Genomic DNA, 23,355 nt, shown 5'->3' with positions numbered 1-23,355 from the left:
ATCCAGAAATACAGAATTTTTAAAAGATTGCTGAAACAATAACAGGGATCCTTCACATTAAAAGAAAAGTTTTGAGTTTTCATAATACAGAACAGCGGTGTACAAGACCTGAGTCAAGCACGTTACTCCTCTGGTAAACTTTTAAAGATTTCTGCTTTCGGCTGTTTCACTTTTGTTTACCTTCTCGTTCATTTAAATGATTACAGAAAACTAACTGGAATACTAAACCGTGATTAACACCCACTGATATCCTGGTCCATGACCATGTGTCCAGACCATTGTGATCCCTGATTTCTTGCCCACTGATCTGAAACTGGACAACTCGCCTTTATCGGGAAGGAACTGCATATGATTAATAAAGTAACTAATAGTGCTTTCCTCCGGCCCACTACATAAGAGTGTGCCAGGACTGCGGTTTGTTAAAAGAGTCTTTCGTTCCATGAATTAGAAGGGAAGGTATTCAGAACTGGAGGCAGTGATGGGATTTGAGTGAACGCACATGATCCTCATCCCGTGATCCCAGGATCGAAGCGGTTCAAGACCTCTTTCTCTCTCTCTCTCTTGCTTGGAACTAGTCTTCAGCCATGGCTTCCCCCCGCTTAGAAACCTTCTGTTGTCCCACGAGGGATGCAGCTACTGATTTTGTGCTGGGCTTCCAGCCTGTCTTCTTTAACGCCATCTGTATCGCCAGCGCCAGTCTGAGTCTGATTGGCACCCTCGCCCAGGTTTTACCAAAAAGAGGACTTGGCTACCGCAGATTCAGCCAGTATCCGCAGCAGAAACCATCAGCATCCTCCAGGATCCTGCTGATTATCAGTATCTGTGACATTCTAGGCTGCATAGGTAGGTGACACAGCACTTTTTAATTGTTTTCTAAGTTGAGTGAAATATTACATTTGTGTTATTGAGTTATGCCCACAGCGATCCGGAACTGCAAGAATGTATTGCTGTTTATTAATGATGTTCAGGCTGTGAGTTATGCAAGATGCCTTTTAACAACTGGGGGCTGGGTTGCAAAAAAAAAGCAAAATGCTGCAGCTGCTGGAAATCTGAAACAAAAAAAAGTCTCCCAACACTCAGCAAGTCAAGTGGCATCTGTGGCGAATGCAGACAAGATGGGATTGATTTTTTAATTTGGAAGTGGGATGGGCAGAATACAGGGTGGGAGGGAATTCCCCACCCCCCCCCCCCCAGTTATCCATCATGCAACATTCCCCATCCCACCTGAGCGTTGAATGTAAAACCCTGTCATTTGAACTCCCGGGTTTCATTAGCAGTTGACAGGGCTGTATCCTGCTCAAAACTGGCAGGCGGAAACAGAAACTTGAATGGGAGCCTAAGGCCACCAGGGACCCAATGGAACAGCCTCTGGAATAAAGTTAGTGCTGGGTGCGGGTGACTGATGTTGGAAGGAAATGCTGATGCTGGAAGTGAGAGATCCAAATGGGCATTGGTGAGAATTCCTTCTCCTTCTGGCTCAGATGGATTAATTGGAATAGTTAAAAATGAATATTAATAGTTGTTTGGTAGCACATAACTTGAGTATTGCTGAAAAAACAGACATGCTATCAAAGCTTTTTGCCTTGCACTCATCAGGATAGCTCACAAGAAATTACCAACTGTTTATGGGAGAAACAACAATTTATACTTCATGAGAAGAGAGTGCTGATTGGTTGACAAGTGGACACTAGTGGGGGCATTGCAATGGAGAATGCGGCATGAAACAGTTAACTGCCCAGCTTTATTCAAATTCAAACCGGGCAGGCTGACACTGGTCAAGGCATTGCCCCTTGGGGATGACTCTTCACTAAGCTTTTGTTTAGTTGAAAAAGGTGCAAAGTGTGCATATGTTCCTCCTGTCTATAAAGCCACCTGTTTCAACACTCCAGGGGCTTTATCAACTTTCAGTCCCATTAATTTCTTCAGTACTACTTTTTTCACTAATACTAACTTCCTTCGGTTCATCCTTCTTGCCAGTCCTTTGGTTCTCTAGTATTCCTGAGAGGTTTTTTGTGTCTTCCTCTGTGAAGACAGACACCAAGTATTTGTTTAAATTCTCTGCTATTTCTTTATTCCCCATTATAAATTCTCCTGTCTTTGCCTGTGGTGGGCCCACATTTTTCTTTGCTAATCTTATCCTTTCTACATACCTAAATAAGCTTTTACAGTTTGCTTTCAAATACAACTTACTTTCTTTTTCAGTTTCTAGATCCTCCTTTGCTGAATTCTAAAATGCTCCCAATCCTCAGGCTTACTCATTTTCTTTTTTTAGCAAGTTTTTATAAGCCTCTTCCTTGATCAAATACAATCTTTAACTTCTCTTGTTAGCCACGATTGGATCACCTTTCCAGTTGTATTTTTGTGCCTCAAGGGAATGTAAATTTGTTGTAAACCATGTATTAATTCTTTAAATGCTAGCCATTGCCTGTCTACCATCATAACCTTTTAACGTAGTTTCCCAATCTACAACAACCAATTTGCCCTTCACATCTTTGCAGTTTCCTTTGTTTAGATTTAAGACCCTAGTTTCTGATCGAACCATATCACTTCTAATATAAAAACAAAAAACTGCGGATGTGAAATCCAGAACAAAAACAGAAATACCTGGAAAAACTCAGGTCTGGCAGCATCGGCGGAGAAGAGCAAAGTTGACGTTTTGAGTCCTCATGACCCTTCAACAAAATTAAGTAGTGAAATATAAGCTGGTTTGGGGGGGTGGGGTGATGGGGAGTGTTGTTGGGACAAGCCAGCAGTGATAGGAGGAGACAACCAAAAGATATCACAGATAAAAGAACAAAGATGTGTTGAAGGTGGTGATATTCTCTAAAAAAATGTGCTAATTAAGAATGGAGAGCAGGACAAGCAAGGTAGCTCTAGTGGGGGTGGGGTGAAATACATTTAAAAATAATGGATATAGGTGGGAAAAGAAAAATCTATATAAATTATTGGAAAAAACAAAAGGGAGGGGGAAGAAACAGAAAAGGGGTGGGGATGGAGGAGGGAGTTCAAGATCTAAAGTTGTTGAACTCAATATTCAGTCCGGTAGGCTGTAAAGTGCCTAGTCGGAAGATGAGGTGCTGTTCCTCCAGTTTGCGTTGAGCTTCACTGGAACAATGCAACAGGCCAAGGACAGACATGTGGGCAAGAGAGCAGGGTGGAGTGTTGAAATGGCAAGCGACAGGGAAGTCTGGGTAATGCTTGCGGACAGACCAAAGGTGTTCTGCAAAGCAGTCACCCAGTCTGCGTTTGGTCTCTTCAATGTAGAGGAAACCGCATAGGGAGCATTGAATGCAGTAGACTAAATTAGGGGAAGTGCAAGTGAAATGCTGCTTCACTTGAAAGGCGTGTTTGGGCCCTTGGACAGTGAGGAGAGAGGAAGTGAAGGGGCAGGTGTTGCATATTTTGCGTTTGCAAGGGGAGGTGCCGTAGGTGGGGGTTGAGGAGTGGGGGTGATGGAGGAGTGGACCAGGGTGTCACGGAGGGAACAATCACTAGGGAATGCCGCCGGGGGGGTGAAGGGAAGATGTGTTTGGTGGTGGCATCATGCTGGAGTTGGCGGAAATGGCGAAGGATGATTCTTTTGAATGCAAAGGCTGGTGGGGTGATAAGTGAGGACAAGGGGGACCCTATCATGTTTCTGGGAGGGAGGAGAAGGCGTGATGGCGGATGCGCAGGAGATGAGCCGGACACGGTTGAGGGCCCTGTCAACTACCGTGGGTGGAAAACCTTGGTTAAGGAAGAAGGAGGACATATCAGAGGAACTGTTTTTGAAAGTGGCATCATCAGAACAGATGTGACGGAGGTGAAGGAACTGAGAGAATGGGATGGAGTCCTTACAGGAAGCGGGCTATGAGGAGCTGTACTCGAGGTAGCTGTGGGAGTCGTTAGGCTTGTAATGGATATTGGTGGACAGTCTAGCACCAGAAATTGAGACAAGGAGGTCAAGTAAGGGAAGGGAAGTGTCAGAGATGGACCATGTGAAAATAATGGCAGGGTGGAGATTGGAAGCAAAATTAATAAATTTTTCCAGGTCCCAACAAGAGCATGAAGCAGCACCAAAGTAATCATCGATGTACTGGAGAAAGAGTTGTGGGAGGGGGCCGGAGTAGGATTGGAACAAGGAATGTTCCACGTACCCCATAAAGAGACAGGTATAGCTGGGGCCCATGTGGGTACCCATAGCCGCATCTCCTCTGGAGATCTTCCTTCCACAGCTTCCAACCTGATAGTCACCCAACCTCGGACGGCCCGCTTCTACCTCCTACCCAAAATCCACAAACAGGACTGTCCCGGCAGACCGATCATGTCAGTCTGTTCCTGCCCCACGGAAATCATTTCTTGCTATCTTGACTCCCTTCTCTCTCCCCTTGTCCAGTTCCTTCCCACCTACATCCGTGATTCCTTTGACACCTTACGTCACATCAACAATTTCCAGTTCCCTGGCCTCAACCGCCTCCTCTTCACCATGGACCTCCAATCCCTCTACACCTCCATCCCCCACTGGGATGATCTGAGGGCTCTCAGCTTCTTCCTCGAACAGAGGCCCGAACAATCCCCATCCAGCACTACTCTCCTCCGTCTGGCTGAACTTGTTCTCACACTGAACAATTTCTCCTTCAACTCCTCTCACTTCCCCCAAATAAAAGGTGTGGCTATGGGTACCCGCATGGGCCCCAGCTATGCCTGTCTCTTTATGGGGTAAGTACAACATTCCTTGTTCCAGTCCTACTCCGGCCCCCTCCCACAACTCTTTCTCCGGTACATCGATGATTACTGCGGTGCTGCTTCGTGCTCTCGTCGGGACTTGGAAAAATTTATTAATTTTGCTTCCAATCTCCACCCCTCCATCATTTTCATGTGGTCCATCTCTGACACTTCCCTTCCCTTCCTTGACCTCTCTGTCTCAATTTCTGGTGATAGACTGTCCACCTATATCTATTACAAGCCTACTGACTCCCACAGCTACCTCAACTACAGCTCCTCACAGCCCGCTTCCTGCAAGGACTCCATCCCATTCTCTCAGTTCCTTCGCCTCCATCGCATCTGTTCTGATGATGCTACCTTCGAAAACAGTTCCTCTGACATGTCCTCCTTCTTCCTTAATCGAGGTTTTCCACCCACGGTAGTTGACAGAGCCCTCAACCGTGTCCAGCCCATCTCCCGCGCATCCACCCTCACGTCTTCTCCTCCCTCCCAGAAACATGATAGGGTCCCCCTTGTCCTCACTTATCACCCCACCAGCCTCCGCATTCGAAGGATCATCCTCCGCCATTTCCGCCAACTCCAGCATGATGCCACCACCAAACACATCTTCCCTTCGCCCTCCCCGGCGGCATTCCATAGTGATTGTTCCCTCCGTGACACCCTGGTCCACTCCTCCATCACCCCCACTCCTCAACCCCCACCTACGGCACCTCCCCTTGCAAACGCAAAATATGCAACACCTGCCCCTTCACTTCCTCTCTCCTCACTGTCCAAGGGCCCAAACACTCCTTTCAAGTGAAGCAGCATTTCACTTGCACTTCCCCTAATTTAGTCCACTGCATTCGTTGCTCCCAAAGGGGTTTCCTCTACATTGGAGAGACCAAAGACAGATTGGGTGACCGCATTGCAGAACACCTTTGGTCTGTCTGCAAGCATTACCCAGACTTCCCTGTCACTTGCCATTTTAACACTCCACCCTGCTCTCTTGCCCACATGTCTGTCCTTGGCTTGCTGCATTGTTCCAGTGGAGCTCAATGCAAACTGGAGGAACAGCACCTCATCTTCCGACTAGGCACTTTACAGCCTACCGGACTGAATATTGAGTTCAACAACTTTAGATCTTGAACTCCCTCCTCCATCCCCACTCCTTTTCTGTTTCTTCTCCCTCCCTTTTGTTTTTTCCAATACTTTATATAGATTTTTCTTTTCCCACCTATATCCATTATTTTTAAAAGTATTTCACCCTACCCCCACTAGAGCTACCTTGCTTGTCCTGCTCTCCACTCTTAATTAGCACATTCTTTTAGATAATATCACCACCTTCAACACATCTTTGTTCTTTTGTCTGTGACATCTTTTGGTTGCCTCCTCCTATCACTGCTTGCTTGTCCCAACAATCCACCCCCCCTCCCTTTAAACCAGGTTGTATTTCACCCCTTTCCTATTTCTACTTAGTTCTGTTGAAGGGTCATGAGGACTCGAAACGTCAACTTTGCTCTTCTCTGCCGATGCTGCCAGAGCTGCTGAGTCTTTCCAGGTATTTCTGTTTTTGTTTCATATCACTTCTAAACCTCATGTAAAATTCTATCATTTTATGGTCACTTCGTAGATGCTCCTTTACAATGCATTGCACAATACTAGACCCAAAATAGCCTTTTCTCTAGTTGGTCTCTCAACATACTGTTCTTGAATACCTTCATATGCATTCCATGAATTCATCCTGCACAGCATTAATGTTAATTAGGGTTACCCAGTCTATAACTAAATTGAATTCCCCATGGTCACTGTATTACCCTTGTCACATCAACACTAGCTTCTGATTTATATCATGCCCTACAATACCTTTACTGCTTGGTGGCTTACAAACAACTTCTATCAATATTTGCTGCCCCTTGCTGTTTCCTAGCTCCACGCAGACTGATTCTACATCTTGACCTTCCAATCTAAGATCCTCTCTTACTAATGCACTGAGTACTGATCCCATCCTTTTATTAACAGTTCAACACCGCCTTCTTTTCCTTTTTGTCAATCCTTCCTAAATGTCAAATACCGTCGAACATTCAGTTCCCAGCCTTGGTCACCCTGCAGCCACATCTCTGTAACGGCAATTTGATCATACCTGTTTACTTCTATTAGTGCCACAACCTTGTTGCGAATGCATTGTGCATTCAGATTGAGTGCCTTTAATTATGTTTTTATTATTTTCGCAATCCCTGGCCTTATCTGCTGGCACATTTCAGATTATCAATTCCCTTATTGCTACATTGCTCTCTTGCCTTGTCCTCTCTCGTTAATTTATAACATCTTTCCCCCCCACCGCCCCCCTCCCGAACCCTCGACCCCACTAATATGTGTAAATGAAGGAATAGTACTGGAGAAGTTACTGGGACTAAGTAGCGACAAATCCCCTGAACTTGACCACCTATATCCTAGGAATTTTAATGGTAGCTTAAAGACACAGAGAGGATGAATTAGCTTTGATCTTCCAGAACTCCTTAGATTCTTGAGCAGCTCCCAAGCATTGGAAGATAGCAAACATAACCCAACTATTTAAGAAAGAAGAAAGACAGAGAACAGAACTATAAGCCAAAAAACAAAAAACAAAAAACTGCGGATGCTGGAAATCCAAAACAAAAACAGAATTACCTGGAAAAACTCAGCAGGTCTGGCAGCATCGGCGGAGAAGAAAAGAGTTGACGTTTCGAGTCCTCATGACCCTTCGACAGAACTAGGCGAATCCCAGGAAGGGGTGAAATATAAGCTGGTTTAAGGTGGTGGGGGGGATGGGGTTGGGTTGGGGGAGAGAAGTGGATGGGGGTTGTGTGGTTGTAGGCAAAAGCAGTGATAGAAGCAGATCATCAAAAGATGTCACAGACAGCAGAACAAAAGAACACATAGGTGTCGAAGTTGGTGATATTATCTAAACGAATGTGCTAATTAAGAATGGATGGTAGGGCACTCAAGGTATAGCTCTGGTGGGGGTGGGGGGAGCATAAAAGATTTAAAAATATTTTAAAATAATGGAAATAGGTGGGAAAAAGAAATCTATATAATTTATTGGAAAAAAAAACAAGGAAGGGGGAAGAAACAGAAAGGGGGTGGGGATGGAGGGGGAAGGTCAAGACCTAAAGTTGTTGAATTCAATATTCAGTCCGGAAGGCTGTATAGTGCCTAGTCGGAAGATGAGGTGTTGTTCCTCTAGTTTTCGTTGGGCTTCACTGGAACAATGCAGCAAGCCAAGGACAGACATGTGGGCAAGAGAGCAGGGTGGAGTGTTGAAATGGCAAGCGACAGGGAGGTTTGGGTCATTCTTGCGGACAGACCGCAGGAACTATAAGCCAGTTTGTCTAACATCAGTAGTGGGCAAAATGCTAGAATCTATTATTGGGGACATGGTAACAGGGCACTTAGAAAATTATAATATGATTAAGTATAGCCAACATGTATTTATAAAACAGTTTGTTTAACAAATCATCCGTTTGTGTTTCTTGAGTGTGCAACTAGTAAGATGGATAAGGGGGAACCAGTGGAGGTAGTGTATTGTAATTTTCAAAAAACATCGGAATGTGAATTAGAAGCAGGAGTAGGCCACTAGGCCCCTCGAGCTTGCTGCGCCATTCGAAAAGATCGCGGCTGATCTGATTGCAACTCAATTCCACATCCCCACTTACCCCTCATAATCTTTCACCCCATTGTTTATCAAGAATCTATCTGCCCCTGCCTTTGAATATGTCAACCACGAAGGCTTGTAGAGTACCCTCTTCAAACTTGACTGCCCTCCAAAATTTGTCACCATCTCTGCCTACTCCATGAGGAGTAGCAAGCTGTGATCTTCACCAACGGAACACCACAGACCCTATTTTCAGTGAAGACTGGGGTCAAACAAGGCTGTGTAATTGCACCAACCATCTTTTCCATTTTCCTCACTGCAATACTGCACCTCACCTCCAGCAAATTACCCACAGGTATTGAGATAATCTAAGCAACAGATGGGAAATGGTTCAACCTACAATCAATCCAGCCATCATCAATCCAAAACCAAAATAACCTCAGTCATTGAGCTCCAGTATGCAGATGACTGGAATCGTGAGTCTTTGGAACTCTGTTCCTCAAAAGGCAGTAAAAGCAGAGTCATTGAATATTTTTAAGGCAGAAGTAGATAGATTCTTGATAAGCAAGGGGGTGAAAGTTTATTGGAGGTAGGTGGGAATGTGGAATTGAGTTTACAATCAGGTCAGCCATGACCTTTATTGAATGGTGGAGTAGGCTTAAAGGGACAAATGGCCTACTCCTCCTAATTTGTATGTTCGTATGACTTTTATGTGCGCGCTCACTCAGAAACTGAGCTCCAAGTCATTGTCAATTCCTCCAAAACACAAGAGTAAATGGTCCTTTCACTAAACAGCTGGAAAACTCAGGTCCTCTTCCAACAAGCCTCCACAGCACAATACCTCTCCCAACCCCATCAATTAAGATCAATATTGAGATTTTGGAAAATGTGAGCTATTTTCCTTATCTTGGCAGACTCCACTTGATGAAGAGAGACAAAGATGATGAAATTCATCATCGTCTTTGGCTGGCTGAGGAAAAGGGTATTTGAGGACTGGGGTTTCAAACCTGAGACTAAGGTCATGGTTTACTGGGTAGCAATGATCCCCGCACTCCTTTGTTCTTTGGAGACTTGGACAACCTACAGCAAGCACCTCAAAGCACTGGAGAAGTACCATCAGCGGTGCCTTCGCAAATCCTCCGACTCCGGTGGTAAGAAAGATAATCCAACTGAAGTGCCTTCTCCCAAACCAACATGCCAACATTGAGGCACTGATCACTCAAAATCAGCTCTGCTGGGTGGGACATAATTTTGATATGCCTGACACCAGACTCCCAAAGCAATTGCTCTACTCAGAACTCAGTTGTGGCAGGAGTCTCCTAGGAGGGCAGCTGAAACACTTTAGGGATGACCTCAAAGATCCCTAAAAAGGTCAAAAATACCCACTGACTCATGGGAGACTCTAGCTTGTGACCAACCAAAGGTTTATTCGGGAAGGCACAAAACACATAGAGACACTTTCAGAAACTTGCAAAGTTGAGATGTCACAAACCTCAACACCTCATCTGTCCGACCACAGTCTGCAGATCATATATTGGATTTATCAGCCATCTTGGAACCCATTGAACCAGAGTTGAAGCAAGTCATCCTCGATTCCAATGGACTGCTTAAGAAGTAGAACCCAATTTGGGAAGAAATTTCTCCTCATTTCCCCTTGACAATTATTTTGAAACTATGGGTGGAGAGGGTCAAAAGTTCCTAGATGATGTTCAGGGAAATTTTGTACAGCAGTATGTGTCCAATCTAACAAGAAAAGATGCACTGTTGGACCTGGTTCTTGGAAATGAGGTGCATCAAGTATCAATGGGGAACATTTACGAGACAGTGATCATTGTATTGTATGTTTTAGGATGATGATAGAAAAGGGCAATAGGCAATCCAGAGCAAAAATGATTAACTGGATGAGAGTGGACTTCAATGGGGCAAGAGCAGAGCTGGACCAGATAGGCTGGCACAAAAGATTGACAGAAAAAGCTGTAGTGAACAATGGGCTACCTTCAAAAAAGAATTGGTTTGGGCACAATTGAGGTATACTCCATCAAAAGGGGAAGGTAGGGCAAACAAATCCAGAGCTCCTTGGATGAAAAAGAAGATAGGAAAAAAAATTGTGCTTTTGACAGGCGTCAGGTAGAAAATACTGTATTCCTCTTGGTTCTCAATTGTAAGTTCAGAGGGGAGGTGAAAAAACACATTAGAGAAGCAAAGCGGGATTATGAGAAAAGACTGGCAGCCAACATAAAGGGGAATCCTAAAGTCTTCAGTAGGCATACAAATAGTAAAAGGAGGAGTAGGGCTGATTAGGGACCTAAAAAGGAATTTACACATGGATGAAGGGGCCATGGCTGAAGTATTAAATGAATACTTTGCATCAGCCTTCACCAAGGAGATAGATGCTACCCTCGCCATGGTGACAGATGAGGAAACTCTGTCACTAGAAGGGTTCAAAATTGATAAGGAGGAAGTGTTGAATAGACTGTCAGTACTTAAAGTTGACAAGCCACTGGGATGCACCCAAGGAAATGAGAGTAGAAATTGCAGGGGCACTGGCCGTAATTTCTCAGTCTTCCCTAGACTCTGCGGTGGTGCCAGAGGACTGGAGAATTGCAAATATTATGCCCATGTTCAAAAAAGATTGTAAGGCTAAGTCCAGCAATTACAGATCAGTTAGTTTAACTACAGTGGTGGGCAAGATTCTAGAAACAATTATTTGGGATAAAATTAGTCATCACATGGAAAAATATGGGTTGATAAGGAAGAGCCAGCAAGATTTCTAAAGGAGAAATCAAGTTTAACTAACTGGTTGGAGTTTTTTGAAGAGGTAACAGAAAAGGTCAATGAGGCTAATGCTGTTGATGTGGTGTACATGGACATTCAAAAGGCATTTGATACAGTGCCACACAACAGACTCGTGAGAAAAGTTATTGCTCATGGATACAAAATTGGCTGAAAAATAGGAAGCAGAGAGTAATGGTCAATGGATACTTTTCAGGCTGGTGGTAGGTTTGTAGAGGAGCTCCCCAGGGATTGGTATTGGCACCCTTGCTTTTCCTGATATATATTAATGATCTAGATCTTGGTGTGCAGAGGACCATTTCAAAGCTTGTGGAAGATACAAAGATGGGGGTGTTGTAAACTGTGAGGAGGACAGTGTAGAACTTCAAAAGGACATAGACAAGTTGGTGGAGTGGGCAGATAGGTGGCAGATAAAGTTCAATATGGAGAAGTATGAGGTGATGCATTTTGGCAGGAAGAACATGGAAGACAATATAAAATGAGGTGTGAAATTTTGAAGGGTGTGCAGGAGCAGAAAGACCTGGGTGTATATGTGCATAGATCATTGAAGCTGGCAGGACAGGTGGAGAGAGCAGTTAATAATACGTATAGTATCCTGGGCTTTATTAATAAGGTCACAGAATACAAGAACAAGGGGGTTATGCTGAATTTATCTAAGACACTTGTTAGACCTCAGCTGGATTATTGTGTACTGTTTTGGGTGCCACATTTTAGGAAGGATATGAACAAATTAGAGAGAGTGCAAAAGAGTTTTACAAGAATTGTTCCAGGGATGAGAAACTTCAGTTACGAAGATAGATTGGGACTGTTCTCCTTGGAGAGAAGAAGGCTAAGAGGAGATTTGATAGAGATGTTCAAAATCATGATGGGGCTGGACAGAGTAAATAAGAAGAAGCTGTTCCTGCTCATAAAAGCATCAAAAATGAGATGGCACAGATTTAAAGTGATTTGAAAAAGAAGCAAATGTGACTTGAGAAAAAACTTTTTCACACAACGAGTGGCTTGGGTCTGGAATGCACTGCCTGGAAGTGTGATGGAGGCAGGTTCAATTGAGGCATTCAAGAGGACATTAGATGATTGTTTCTATTCAAATAATGTGCAGGGGTACTGGGGGGCAAAGGTAGGGCAATGGCACTAGGTCCTAATGCTCATTTGGAGAGCCAGTGCAGACATGATGGGCCAAATGGCCTCCTTCTTTGAATTCTGAATTGTCCAACAGTTGAACTTGCATGGGCAGAATTTTTCTTTCGTCAGGTGGGCGCAGTGAGCAGGCCTGGGAGCCATCGCGAAACCGACTGTTGCCCGCAATCAGGCCCCGACCGCGATTTCACGCTGGCTGGCTAATTAGCCAGCATGAATCATGCACTGCAACACTGAGCGCTGCCAGATTGCGGGCAGGAGGAGGGCGGGCACAGAAGTTTGCGTGTGGGTGCATTCACTGGAAGCTCCCTCAGGAGCTGAAGATTTAGAACAGCCTAAAAAAAATGTTAAAAATCAAATGAACACGTCCTCACATGTAATTCTATCACATGAACAGGGACATGTTATGAGATTTAAATATTTATATTTTATTCTTAATTCCTGTTGGAAACCTCATCCCACCTGTGGGTGAGGCTTCATAATAAATCCAAAGGCTGCTTGGCCTTTTCACCCACCTGCCAACCGAATAGTTGGGCGGGCAACGAAAAATACAATTTAATTAATTGATTAAGGGCCTTAAATTGTTGGGCACGCTGTCGCCTCTTGCATGCCCGCTGACCAAAAGATCTCGAGATTGCACGCGACGATGTTGGGACAGACCCTTTACGTTGTCGCGCACTATTTTACTCTCGTCTTGGTTGGGCGCCCGCCTTTCCGTTGAAGAGAGAAATTCTGCCCCACGTGTGTAAAATGGTCCCAATTCTTTCCTTACCCCCTTCCTTTGTAGCTGCTAAGACAGTTACTCAAACAAAAAGTTCAGACCACTGGGATGAAAGTCTCTGTTTGCAGGTTCTGAAGAATCTTCTTAAGTTGAATTTTGGACAGTCTTAGTCTAGATCCTAATAGATGCATCAGAAAACTGGCCCTAATGCAGCACGATTTGGAAATGAATTGAAAATCGAGGAATCTGAGAAACCACGGGAAGTGATGATGGTGATGTTGGTGGTTGTGACTTATGGAGACCTACCATCTCAGCCCCAGGACATCGCTACAAGAATTCCTCAGGATATTCTTCTAGGTCCAAACATATTCAAGTGCTTTATCAATGACCTATCCTCTATCATAAGACCACAGTGGATTGCTGGTGTGCGCAGTGTTCAGTTTCATTTGCAATTCTTCAGATACTGAAGCAGTCCTTGCCCATGTGCAGCAAGACCAGGACAACATTTAGATTTGGGCTGAATTAGTGGCAAGCAACATTCACACCATCCATTTTCCAGGCAATGGCTGCCTCCAACAAGAGAGCCTAACCATCTCCCCTGTCATTAAACAGCATTGCATCATCAAATTTCCCCATCATTAACATCCTTGGTCACCATTGGCCAGAAACTTAACCGGATCAGCCATATAAATACTGTGGTTCCAAAGAGCAGGACAGAACCTGGGTATTCTGCAGTGAGTGACTTGTGGGTGATGGTGGTGTTCCAAAGCATCTGCTGTCCTTGTCCTTCTATGTGGTAAAGATCACAGGTTTGGAAGGTGCTGTTGAAGGAACCTTGGTGAGTTGCAGCAGTGCATTGTGTAGATGGTACACACCGCTGTGGAGATGGATGGGGGGAGGTGTGGAGGTGCAGGGTGAATATTTAAGGTGGTGGATGGGGTGCTGATCAAGCAGGATGCTTTGTCCTGGATGGCACCGAGCTTGAGTGTTGTTAATGCCCGGTATGACTTGCTCTTGTAGCCAAAGTATTTTTATGGCTGGTCCATTTCAATCTCTGGTAAATGGTATTTCTCAGGATGTTGATAGGTGGAGGAGTCATTGAAGATAACACTGCTGAACATCAAGGGGAGGTGATTCTCTCTTGCTGGAGCCAGCCGTTGTCTGGCACTTGCGTGGTATGAATGTTATTTGCCAGTTAACTGCCCAAGCCTTAAGATTGTCCAGGGGCATGATGTTATGTCCTGCAGGTGAGCCATGCCCAACCTGATCAGGCATAAAATCATGCACAATGACATCAGTCAAGCATCCTAATGTCAACTTGTGCACTCACAATCTTTCGATTGGCGAATGCGGTCAAGAGTCAGCAATACGCCCGCCAACAATTTAGAGGCCTATTAAGGCCCTTAAGCAGGTAATTAATTTGTATTTTTCACTGCCCATCCAACCGTTCAGTTGGGGGGGCGGGCTGGGCAAATCGGTCATGCGGCCTTTGGATTTTTTATGAAATCTCATCCATTGGCAGGAATAGGTTTCCAAAAACAATTTAAAAAAAAACTTTTAATCATGTCCCTCTTCTTCTGACTGAGTCACATGTGGGGACACATTTCTCACAGTTTTTAAATGTTTATTTTTGTGTCCACAATTCTTCAGCCCCCCGAGGCAGCTCTGTGCACTTGGGAAACTTTCAGTGCGCTCTCCGTGCAAGCGCAGACTTCTGCACTCGCACTCCTCCTGCCCCCACCCCAGCAGTGCTGAGCTCCTCAGCGCATGTTCCCATGCTGGCTGGCCATTAATTGGCCAGCCAGAGTGAAATCGGGGTCAGGCCCGATCGCGGGTGGCAGACCGTTTCACGGCTGCTCCTGGGCCTGCCCACCCGACGACTGGTAAATCCTGCCCCAGGTCTTGTTGGATATGGACAGAGATTGCTTCAGTGTCTGAGGAGTTGAGAATGGTACTAAACACTGTGCAATCATCTGAACTTCCCCACTTCTGACCTTATGATGAAGGGAGAGTCATTGATGAAGTACATTTTAGATGTTTGGACCTTTGGCACTATCCTGAGGAAGTCCTGCAGTGATGTCCTGGGGCTGAGATAATTGACCTCCAACAACTACAAACATCTTCCTTTGTGCTAGATATGACTCCAACCAGTGGAGAAGTTTTTTCCCTGATTCATGTTGACTTCAATTTTGTCAGGTGTCTTTGATGCTCCACTCTATCAATTTCTGTCTTGATGCTGAGGGCAGTCACTCTCTCCTCATCACTGGAATTCAGCTGTTTTTGTCTATGTTTGGACCAAAGCTGTAATGAGGTCAGGAGCTGAATGGCCCTAGCAGAATCCAAAATGAGTGAGCAGATTATTTCTAAGTGCCACATGAGAGCACTGTTAATGTCAAATTGCATCACTTTGATGATTGAGAATTGACTGTTAGGATGGTAATTGGTTAGATTGGATACGTCCTGCTGTTTGTGAACAGGACATACTTGAGCAATTTTCCACATTGTTGGATAGATGCCAGTGTTGTAGCTGTATTGGAACAGCTTGGATAGGAGCATGGTTGATCAATATTTATCTCTCAACCAATATCACTTAAAACAGAGTTTCTGGCCATTATTACATTGCTGTTTATTAGACCTTGCTGTGTGCATATTGGTCATTGTATTTCCTATATTACAATAATACACTCCATTAGTTGTAAAGTGCTTTGGGACAACCTAATATCATGAACAACAACATGTAAATGCAAAACAAAAACAGAATTACCTGGAAAAACTCAGCAGGTCTGGCAGCATCGGTGGAGAAGAAAAGAGTTGACGTTTCGAGTCCTCATGACCCTTCAATATGTAAATGCAAGTCCTTTCTTTTCGAGGACTTGTATAATATAGTATAAACCACAATTGATGTTGGATGACACAGCATCAAATAACATGCGAAACAGCAAAGTTTACAAGTGCTTTCAATTTAATTTTTTAATGTCATTTCTTTAAATGAAATCCACTTCAAAATAACTCCTCCATGGCGATATTTAGAGGAGTTACCATCAAAGAGTCTTGAATGGTGAGCAGATTAAAATGCAGACCTTTTTCCGTTTGTACAACACAATGGATTACTCTGCACTTTAGTTTGTAATTCAATATTACTATATGAAAAATAACTACAAGCTATATGTGGCAATGACTATTTAGTTTTAATATAAACCTCTTGTGCTATTAAATAGAACATGCACAAATATACCACCAATCACAAAAAGTTGTGCCACAGGTTAGCAAGGCTATATTATAAAAAAGCAAACCAAGGACTAAACTTTATTTCTAGAAGATAGAATTGAAAAGTAAACATGTTATGCCAAATCTTGGTTAGGCCATGCTTCCAGTACTGCATGTAGATCTGGTTGCCATATTATAAAAAGGATATAGAGGCATTGGAGAGAGGGTGCTGAGTAGGTTTACGGGGATGATACCCGAAATGTGTGGGTATACATATCAGGAAAGGATTGACAGGCTGTGTCTCTTCTCTCTTTTTGGGGGGAGGGGGACAAAAAAGGGCTGAAGGGTGACCTAATAGAGGTCTTTAAAATGATGAAAGGTTTTGATAGAGTGGATAGAGAATGTTTCCACTTGTGGGGAAGAACATAACTAGGGGGTATCAATATAAAACAGAATTACCTGGAAAAACTCAGCAGGTCTGGCAGCATCGGCGGAGAAGAAAAGAGTTGACGTTTCGAGTCCTCATGCCCCTTCGACAGAACTTGCGTTCGAGTCCAAGAAAGAGTTGAAATATAAGCTGGTTTAAGGTGTGTGTGTGGGGGGCGGAGAGATAGAGAGACAAAGAGGTGGGGGGGGGGGGTTGGGGGGGTGTGGTTGTAGGGACAAACAAGCAGTGATAGAAGCAGATCATCAAAAGATGTCAACGACAATAATACAATAGAACACATAGGTGTTAAAATTAAAGTTGGTGATATTATCTAAACGAATGTGCTAATTAAGAATGGATGGTAGGGCACTCAAGGTATAGCTCTAGTGGGGGTTTTTTTTATATATAATGGAAATAGGTGGGAAAAGGAAAATCTTTATAATTTATTGGAAAAAAAAAGGGAAGGGGGAAACAGAAAGGGGGTGGGGATGGGGGAGGGAGCTTACGACCTAAAGTTGTTGAATTCAATATTCAGTCCGGAAGGCTGTAAAGTCCCTAGTCGGAAGATGAGGTGTTGTTCCTCCAGTTTGCGTTGGGCTTCACTGGAACAATGCAGCAAGCCAAGGACAGACATGTGGGCAAGAGAGCAGGGTGGAGTGTTGAAATGGCAAGCGACAGGGAGGTTTGGGTCATTCTTGCGGACAGACCGCAGGTGTTCTGCAAAGCGGTCGCCCAGTTTACGTTTGGTCTCTCCAATGTAGAGGAGACCACATTGGGAGCAACGAATGCAGTAGACTAAGTTGGGGGAAATGCAAGTGAAATGCTGCTTCACTTGAAAGGAGTGTTTGGGTCCTTGGACGGTGAGGAGAGAGGAAGTGAAGGGGCAGGTGTTGCATCTTTTGCGTGGGCATGGGGTGGTGCCATAGGAGGGGTTGAGGAGTAGGGGGTGATGGAGGAGTGGACCAGGGTGTCCCGGAGGGAGCGATCCCTACGGAATGCCGATAAGGGGGGTGAAGGGAAGATGTGTTTGGTGGTGGCATCATGCTGGAGTTGGCGGAAATGGCGGAGGATGATCCTTTGAATGCGGAGGCTGGTGGGGTGATAAGTGAGGACAAGGGGGACCCTATCATGTTTCTGGGAGGGAGGAGAAGGCGTGAGGGCGGATGCGCGGGAGATGTGCCGGACACGGTTGAGGGCCCTGTCAACGACCGTGGGTGGAAAACCTCGGTTAAGGAAGAAGGAGGACATGTCAGAGGAACTGTTTTTGAATGTAGCATCATCGGAACAGATGCGACGGAGGCGAAGGAACTGAGAGAATGGGATGGAGTCCTTACAGGAAGCAGGGTGTGAGGAGCTGTAGTCGAGATAGCTGTGGGAGTCGGTGGGTTTGTAATGGATATTGGTGGACAGTCTATCACCAGAGATTGAGACAGAGAGGTCAAGGAAGGGAAGGGAAGTGTCAGAGATGGACCACGTGAAAATGATGGAGGGGTGGAGATTGGAAGCAAAATTAATAAATTTTTCCAAGTCCTGACGAGAGCATGAAGCGGCACCGAAGTAATCATCGATGTACCGGAGAAAGAGTTGTGGAAGGGGGCCGGAGTAGGACTGCATCAATATAAGATAGTCACCAAGAAATCCAATGGGGAATTCAGAAGAAACCACTTTACCTAAAGAGAGGTGGGAATGTGGAACTTGCTACCACAGGGAGTGGTAGAAGTGAATATTATTGCATTTGAGGGGAAGCTAGACAAACATATGCGAGAGGAGGGAATAGAGTGTTATGATGAAGAAACCTGAAAGGAAGCCCGAGTGGAGCATAAACACTGGCATGAGCTGGTTGGGCTGAATGGTCTGATCTGTGCTGTACATCCTGTGTAATCCTTTGTATGCATTTAAATTGGTAAGATTAGCTAAATTACAAAGAGTTAAAAGAAGAAAGTAGATGTTGGCCAATAATATAGATATATGTTTTTTTAATATAGAAATTATAACTATTCTTTCTTGATGCACAGGGATTAGCTCTTCATATTCTTTGGTTTCACACTTGTGTCAGAAATACAGACCAAAAAAGGAAACTACAGGAATGAAAACAGCTTCTTGGATGAGTGTAAATAAAGACTGTTTTACATTCACATCATCAGTTACTTTTTGTTTGAGTGAATAGAATGAAAGGAGAATAACAAAGGACAGTAAAAGACCAGCTGGTCCAGCAAAGAGTCATCCTATGCTATCATGTTACAGCACCTGCACCTCACCTTTCCCATCCCTCACCAAGCAGTCATGCAATCTACTGAGCGAGGTTAGCAAAAAAAAACTCCCAATACCAAATTAGGGGTGAAAAAAACCTGGAAAATATCTCTCCCCTCTCTGCCCTGAAATTGATCCATCAATGTATACCCAATCCCTCACCTGCTTTCTATTTGTAAAGTGTTGGCCACAATCAAGAGTTTATAAAATGGTAGGGTGGTTCCAGCACAGGAAGAAGACATTTGGCCTGTTGAGTCCATGCCAGCTCTCAACAAGAGCAACTTAACTAGTCCCAGTCCCCTGCCCTTTTTTTGTCTGCAATTTTTTTCTTTTCAGGTGCTTATCCAATTTTCTTTCAGTCTGATTGTATCTACCTCCACCACACTCTCAGGCAGTACATTCCAGTTCCTTCCCACTTGTTGCATTTTTTTTCAAAAAGAGCTTTACCTCATGTCATCTTTTGCAAATGTCTTAAATCTAGGCCCTTCACTTCTCAGCCCTTCCGCCAGTAGGAAAAATTTCTCTCTATCATCTCTGTCTGGACCCTCCATGATTTGGAACACCTTGATCAAATCTCCTTTCAGCCTCCTCTTTTCTAAGGAGAATAACCTCAGCATCTCCAATCTATCTATGTAACTGAAGACCCTCAACTCTGGGACCACCCTCATAAATATCTTTTGTATCCTCTCTCAAGCCTTCACATCCTTCCTAGAGTGCATTGCTGGAATTGGACCCGATTCTCCAGTTGAGGCCTAACCAATGTTTTATAACTTTAACTTTGGTCCTGCCTGCAAGTGGAGTGGCCATAAACATAAGATAGTCACTAATAAATCCAGAAGAGAAATCACTTTGCCCAGAGAGTGGTTAGAATATGGAACTTGCTACCATGGAGAGTGTTTGAGGTGAATAGCATAGTTTTATTCAAGGGGAAGCTAGGGAAAGACACAAGTGTAAAAGGAATAGAAGTTCTTCTGATGGGCTTAAATGAAGAACGGGGGAGGCTTGTGTGGAGGATAAACACTGGCAGGAGCCTGTTGTGCTGAAATGGTCTTGTTTCTGTGATTATAGAAACCATGTAAACAAATGATCTTGAGGGTTAAATCCCACTGTGTGTTGAGATAGTTGATTGCAGTTCTGGGCTGTACAATTGTCATTGTCTAACCTTTCGCCTCAGAGCTCCTAGTCTATAGAGAAAGCAGAAAACAGCTAGTCTTCATTCTTCATTTAATTTTTTAAATCAGCATAAGGGACAGGCTAATGTTTCAGTGTTTTCATTGAAACTTTCTTCTTCAAAATCCCTATCAGCTACGAATCTCAAAACCATGCCGTGTGATTGTCTCTGTCTCTGAGATATTTTCCCTTCTTTCTCCCCTCCGTCTCTGCACTGAGTGGCTCCCCATTGCAGCTACTTCCAGTCCCTCCAATTCACACACTGCATGAATCAGTTCATGAACATGTTCTGTAGATTAAGGTCTCACTTTGAAAAGACACGCCTCCTGAGGCCTTATCTGGTTCTTTATGTAGTTTAAACTCAGACCTGCTGTCCCCAGTCCTCCCAACCTAACAATACACCTTTTAAACTCATTCCAAGTGGTCAAAAAGGTAATGTTGTGTTGATCCTTAAGTCAAATGAAAATAAACAAGACTTAATACATTACAGTATTTGAGTAGCAGTTTGCAAGAACAATTGAGAATCACATTCATCTGTTGATCCTTGGGTAGGACGGTGATTCCTGTTCCAGGCATATACTGCATTGTCATCACAGTCTCAACTTGAACCTACGCTGATTGAACCAAGCCCCTATGAAGGGGAATTTGTCCAATCACATTTTCTTCCATGCACTACCCCCCAACCTCTCCAGTTATATTCATGATTTGTATACATCCAAGCATTGATAGTGCCTGTGCACCTCTTATCTCTTTCTATTCAGTCTCCTCAGAAATTTCTATTGTCTCTGGGTTAATGACCCATGCTGGAGACCTGAAACTAACAGCTTTTGCTGACTGTTTTAAAACTTGATTACATTGCTGATTTAATTAGAGGAATGAATGTACCCATTCTATTCAAGTTCTCAAGTCTTCCCAAGCTATCCAACTCAAATAGCCCATCCATCTGGACCAAATGTAACCCTTTCATTTTTCTTTTAAAGACCTGATTTAATTTTCACGCCGTAAGTTGTTAAAGGCTGGAGTTCACTGCCTGGATGGATGGTGGAAGCAGATCCATAATAACTTTCAAAAAGGAATTGGTTATACACTTGAAAATAATTGCAGTGCCATGCGGAAAGAGCAGTGGAGTGGGACTAATTGGATAACACTTTCAAAGAGTTGGCACAGGCATGATGGGTCAAATGGCCTCCTGTGCTGTATAATTCTAATTTCCTTAAGGTCTACACTTTTCTGGAATTAAAGCTTCATCTCTCTCAGCCTATCATTGACTTTTCAACTAGAAAATGTAATGAACCTTCTCTGAACCATTTCCATGGGCTGTAGATCGTCTATCATGTGATGGGGTCCAAAATTATACATAAGGCAGAATTTTATGTCACGCGGGCAGGCAGGTGTGCGCCCAATCTGATCAGGCGTAAAATCACGCGACATATCGTGCGATGAGGGTCCCAACATCATCGCGCATTCCTGTGATATTTCGCTTGGCAGGCATGTGCAAATGTCAGAAGTGCGCCAGCCAACAATTAAGAGGGCAATTAAGCCCATTAATGTCGCAATTGTCTCTGATTTTTCGTGGCCCGTCCAACCTTACAGTTGGCAAATCAGCCAGACGGCCTTTACGTTTTTCATCAAATCTCATCCAAGGGTGGGATGAGATCTCCATCATGAAATAAAATAAATATAAATATCTGTGGACAGCATTTTTATGAGGTATATTTTCAGGTGCTTGATTGTGATGCATGGACATTTTTTGCAGCTTTTAAAATCTTTATTTAATCATTTGCAGATCTGCAGTTCGCTAAGGCAGCTGTCTGCCTTCAGGGAGCTCACTTGAAGCGCTCACCCGTCGACCATGGTGACATCATCACCCACCCTCTTCCCGCTCCCACCCGGTCAATGCTCAGCTTTTCAGTGCGCATTTCACGCTGGCTGGCCGCTAATTGGCGGTCAGGGGCCGATTGTGGTTGGGGGTCCATTTCCCAGCCGCTCCCGGGCCCACTGATCGCTTGTGCCCGCCAACGGTAAAATTCAAGCCAGAGTTTTCTAAATGAGACCTTGCCAAGGTTTACACAAGAGAGCACACTTTTGTATTTAATCATCATGATGAAGCATGCTGATCTCTATTTGCTTTTGCAGTAGCCTGTGGTACAGGTTTGTGAACCTTCATGCAAACTTTAGGGTATTCTGAGATCATGGAAGGTGTTATAGAAATGCAAGGGCTTTCCTTCTATTGTGTGATACATGGTCAAAGAAGAATAAAGTGTTTGATGCCAATCAGGCTACTTGCATGAATGAGGCTAACGTATTAGGACAACTAAAGTAAGATCTAAAAGCATTTGAACCATTGTAGTGAAGTTAATCTACTGGCACATCATCTGACTTGAGTGGTTATTTATTACATAGTCCTATTTATACTCCTGCTATTTTACTTTGGATACCAAGAAATCAATGTTTTCTGATGGACCGTCAGTATTTACACTCAGATTGACATTAAAAAAACTGGGTCCACAAGGTTGAGATATACAAGGAATCTAGGGTGGAATTTTATGGCCCCATTTTGGTGGGGGTGGGGCTGGAAAATGCAGCGAGCCATTCCAAAGTCCTTTTGACTTCAGCAGGACTGGAAAATCCCACTGGCAGGAGGGGCTGTAAAAGTCCACCACTTGTTTTGGTTGTGTAAGTGGAGAGAGGCAGTTAATGGACACCCATCCTAGCATCCAAACTAAAACTGAGACAGTATTAAAGCAGCATCATTCTATTTACTGAATGCTCATAAATAGATAGCTTAAAGCCCTGACTGTAGAATGGATTCAAATTGATTTGTCCCTAATTAGAGTGGATTACTTTTTTGGAGGGGATATGGGCAAGGCCAGCATTTATTGACCATCTCTAATCAGCTTCTTGAGCACAACTGAGAAGCTTGCTGGGCCATTTCAGGTGGTAGTTGAGCATCAACAATATTGGTGTTGGTTTGGAGTCGCCTGTGAGATGGACCAGGTAAAAATGCCAGATTTCCTACCTGAACAGAAATTGGTGAATCAGGTGAGGTTTTTACACCAATCTGACTGCTTCATAAGACAATCATGTTGGTTGTTCCTGATGGCCAGCATTGCCACTACACAAATGACAATTACATAACGCCACCCTGTCAACAATCACAGAATCACACAGTGCAGAAGAGGCCCTTCTGCCCATCAAGTCTGCACCAACACGTGAGAAACACCTGACCTATTTACCTAATCCGATTTACCAGAAATTGGCTCATAGCCTTGAAGGTTATGACGTGCCAGGTGCTCATCCAGGCACTTTCTAAAGGATGTGAAGCAACCCGCC

The 23,355-nt window shown here is 44.0% G+C and overlaps 1 protein-coding gene across 1 annotated transcript in view; it reads left to right on the top strand.

Moving 5' to 3' along the window:
* The first annotated feature begins 584 nt into the window (after positions 1 to 584).
* The window catches only part of gpr143 (G protein-coupled receptor 143), a 74,504-nt gene continuing 51,733 nt past the window's right edge, over positions 585 to 23,355 (top strand). The window contains exon 1 of the mRNA XM_041198666.1: positions 585 to 843. Coding sequence (XP_041054600.1) covers positions 585 to 843 — 259 coding nt within the window. The remainder of the gene's footprint in view (positions 844 to 23,355) is intronic.

The sequence above is a fragment of the Carcharodon carcharias genome, chromosome 11, assembly GCF_017639515.1.
Source record: "Carcharodon carcharias isolate sCarCar2 chromosome 11, sCarCar2.pri, whole genome shotgun sequence".
In the NCBI taxonomy this organism is placed as follows: Eukaryota; Metazoa; Chordata; class Chondrichthyes; order Lamniformes; family Lamnidae; genus Carcharodon; species Carcharodon carcharias.
The sequence above is the reverse complement of the archived record's forward strand: the minus strand, read 5'-3'. Positions and strand labels throughout refer to the sequence as shown.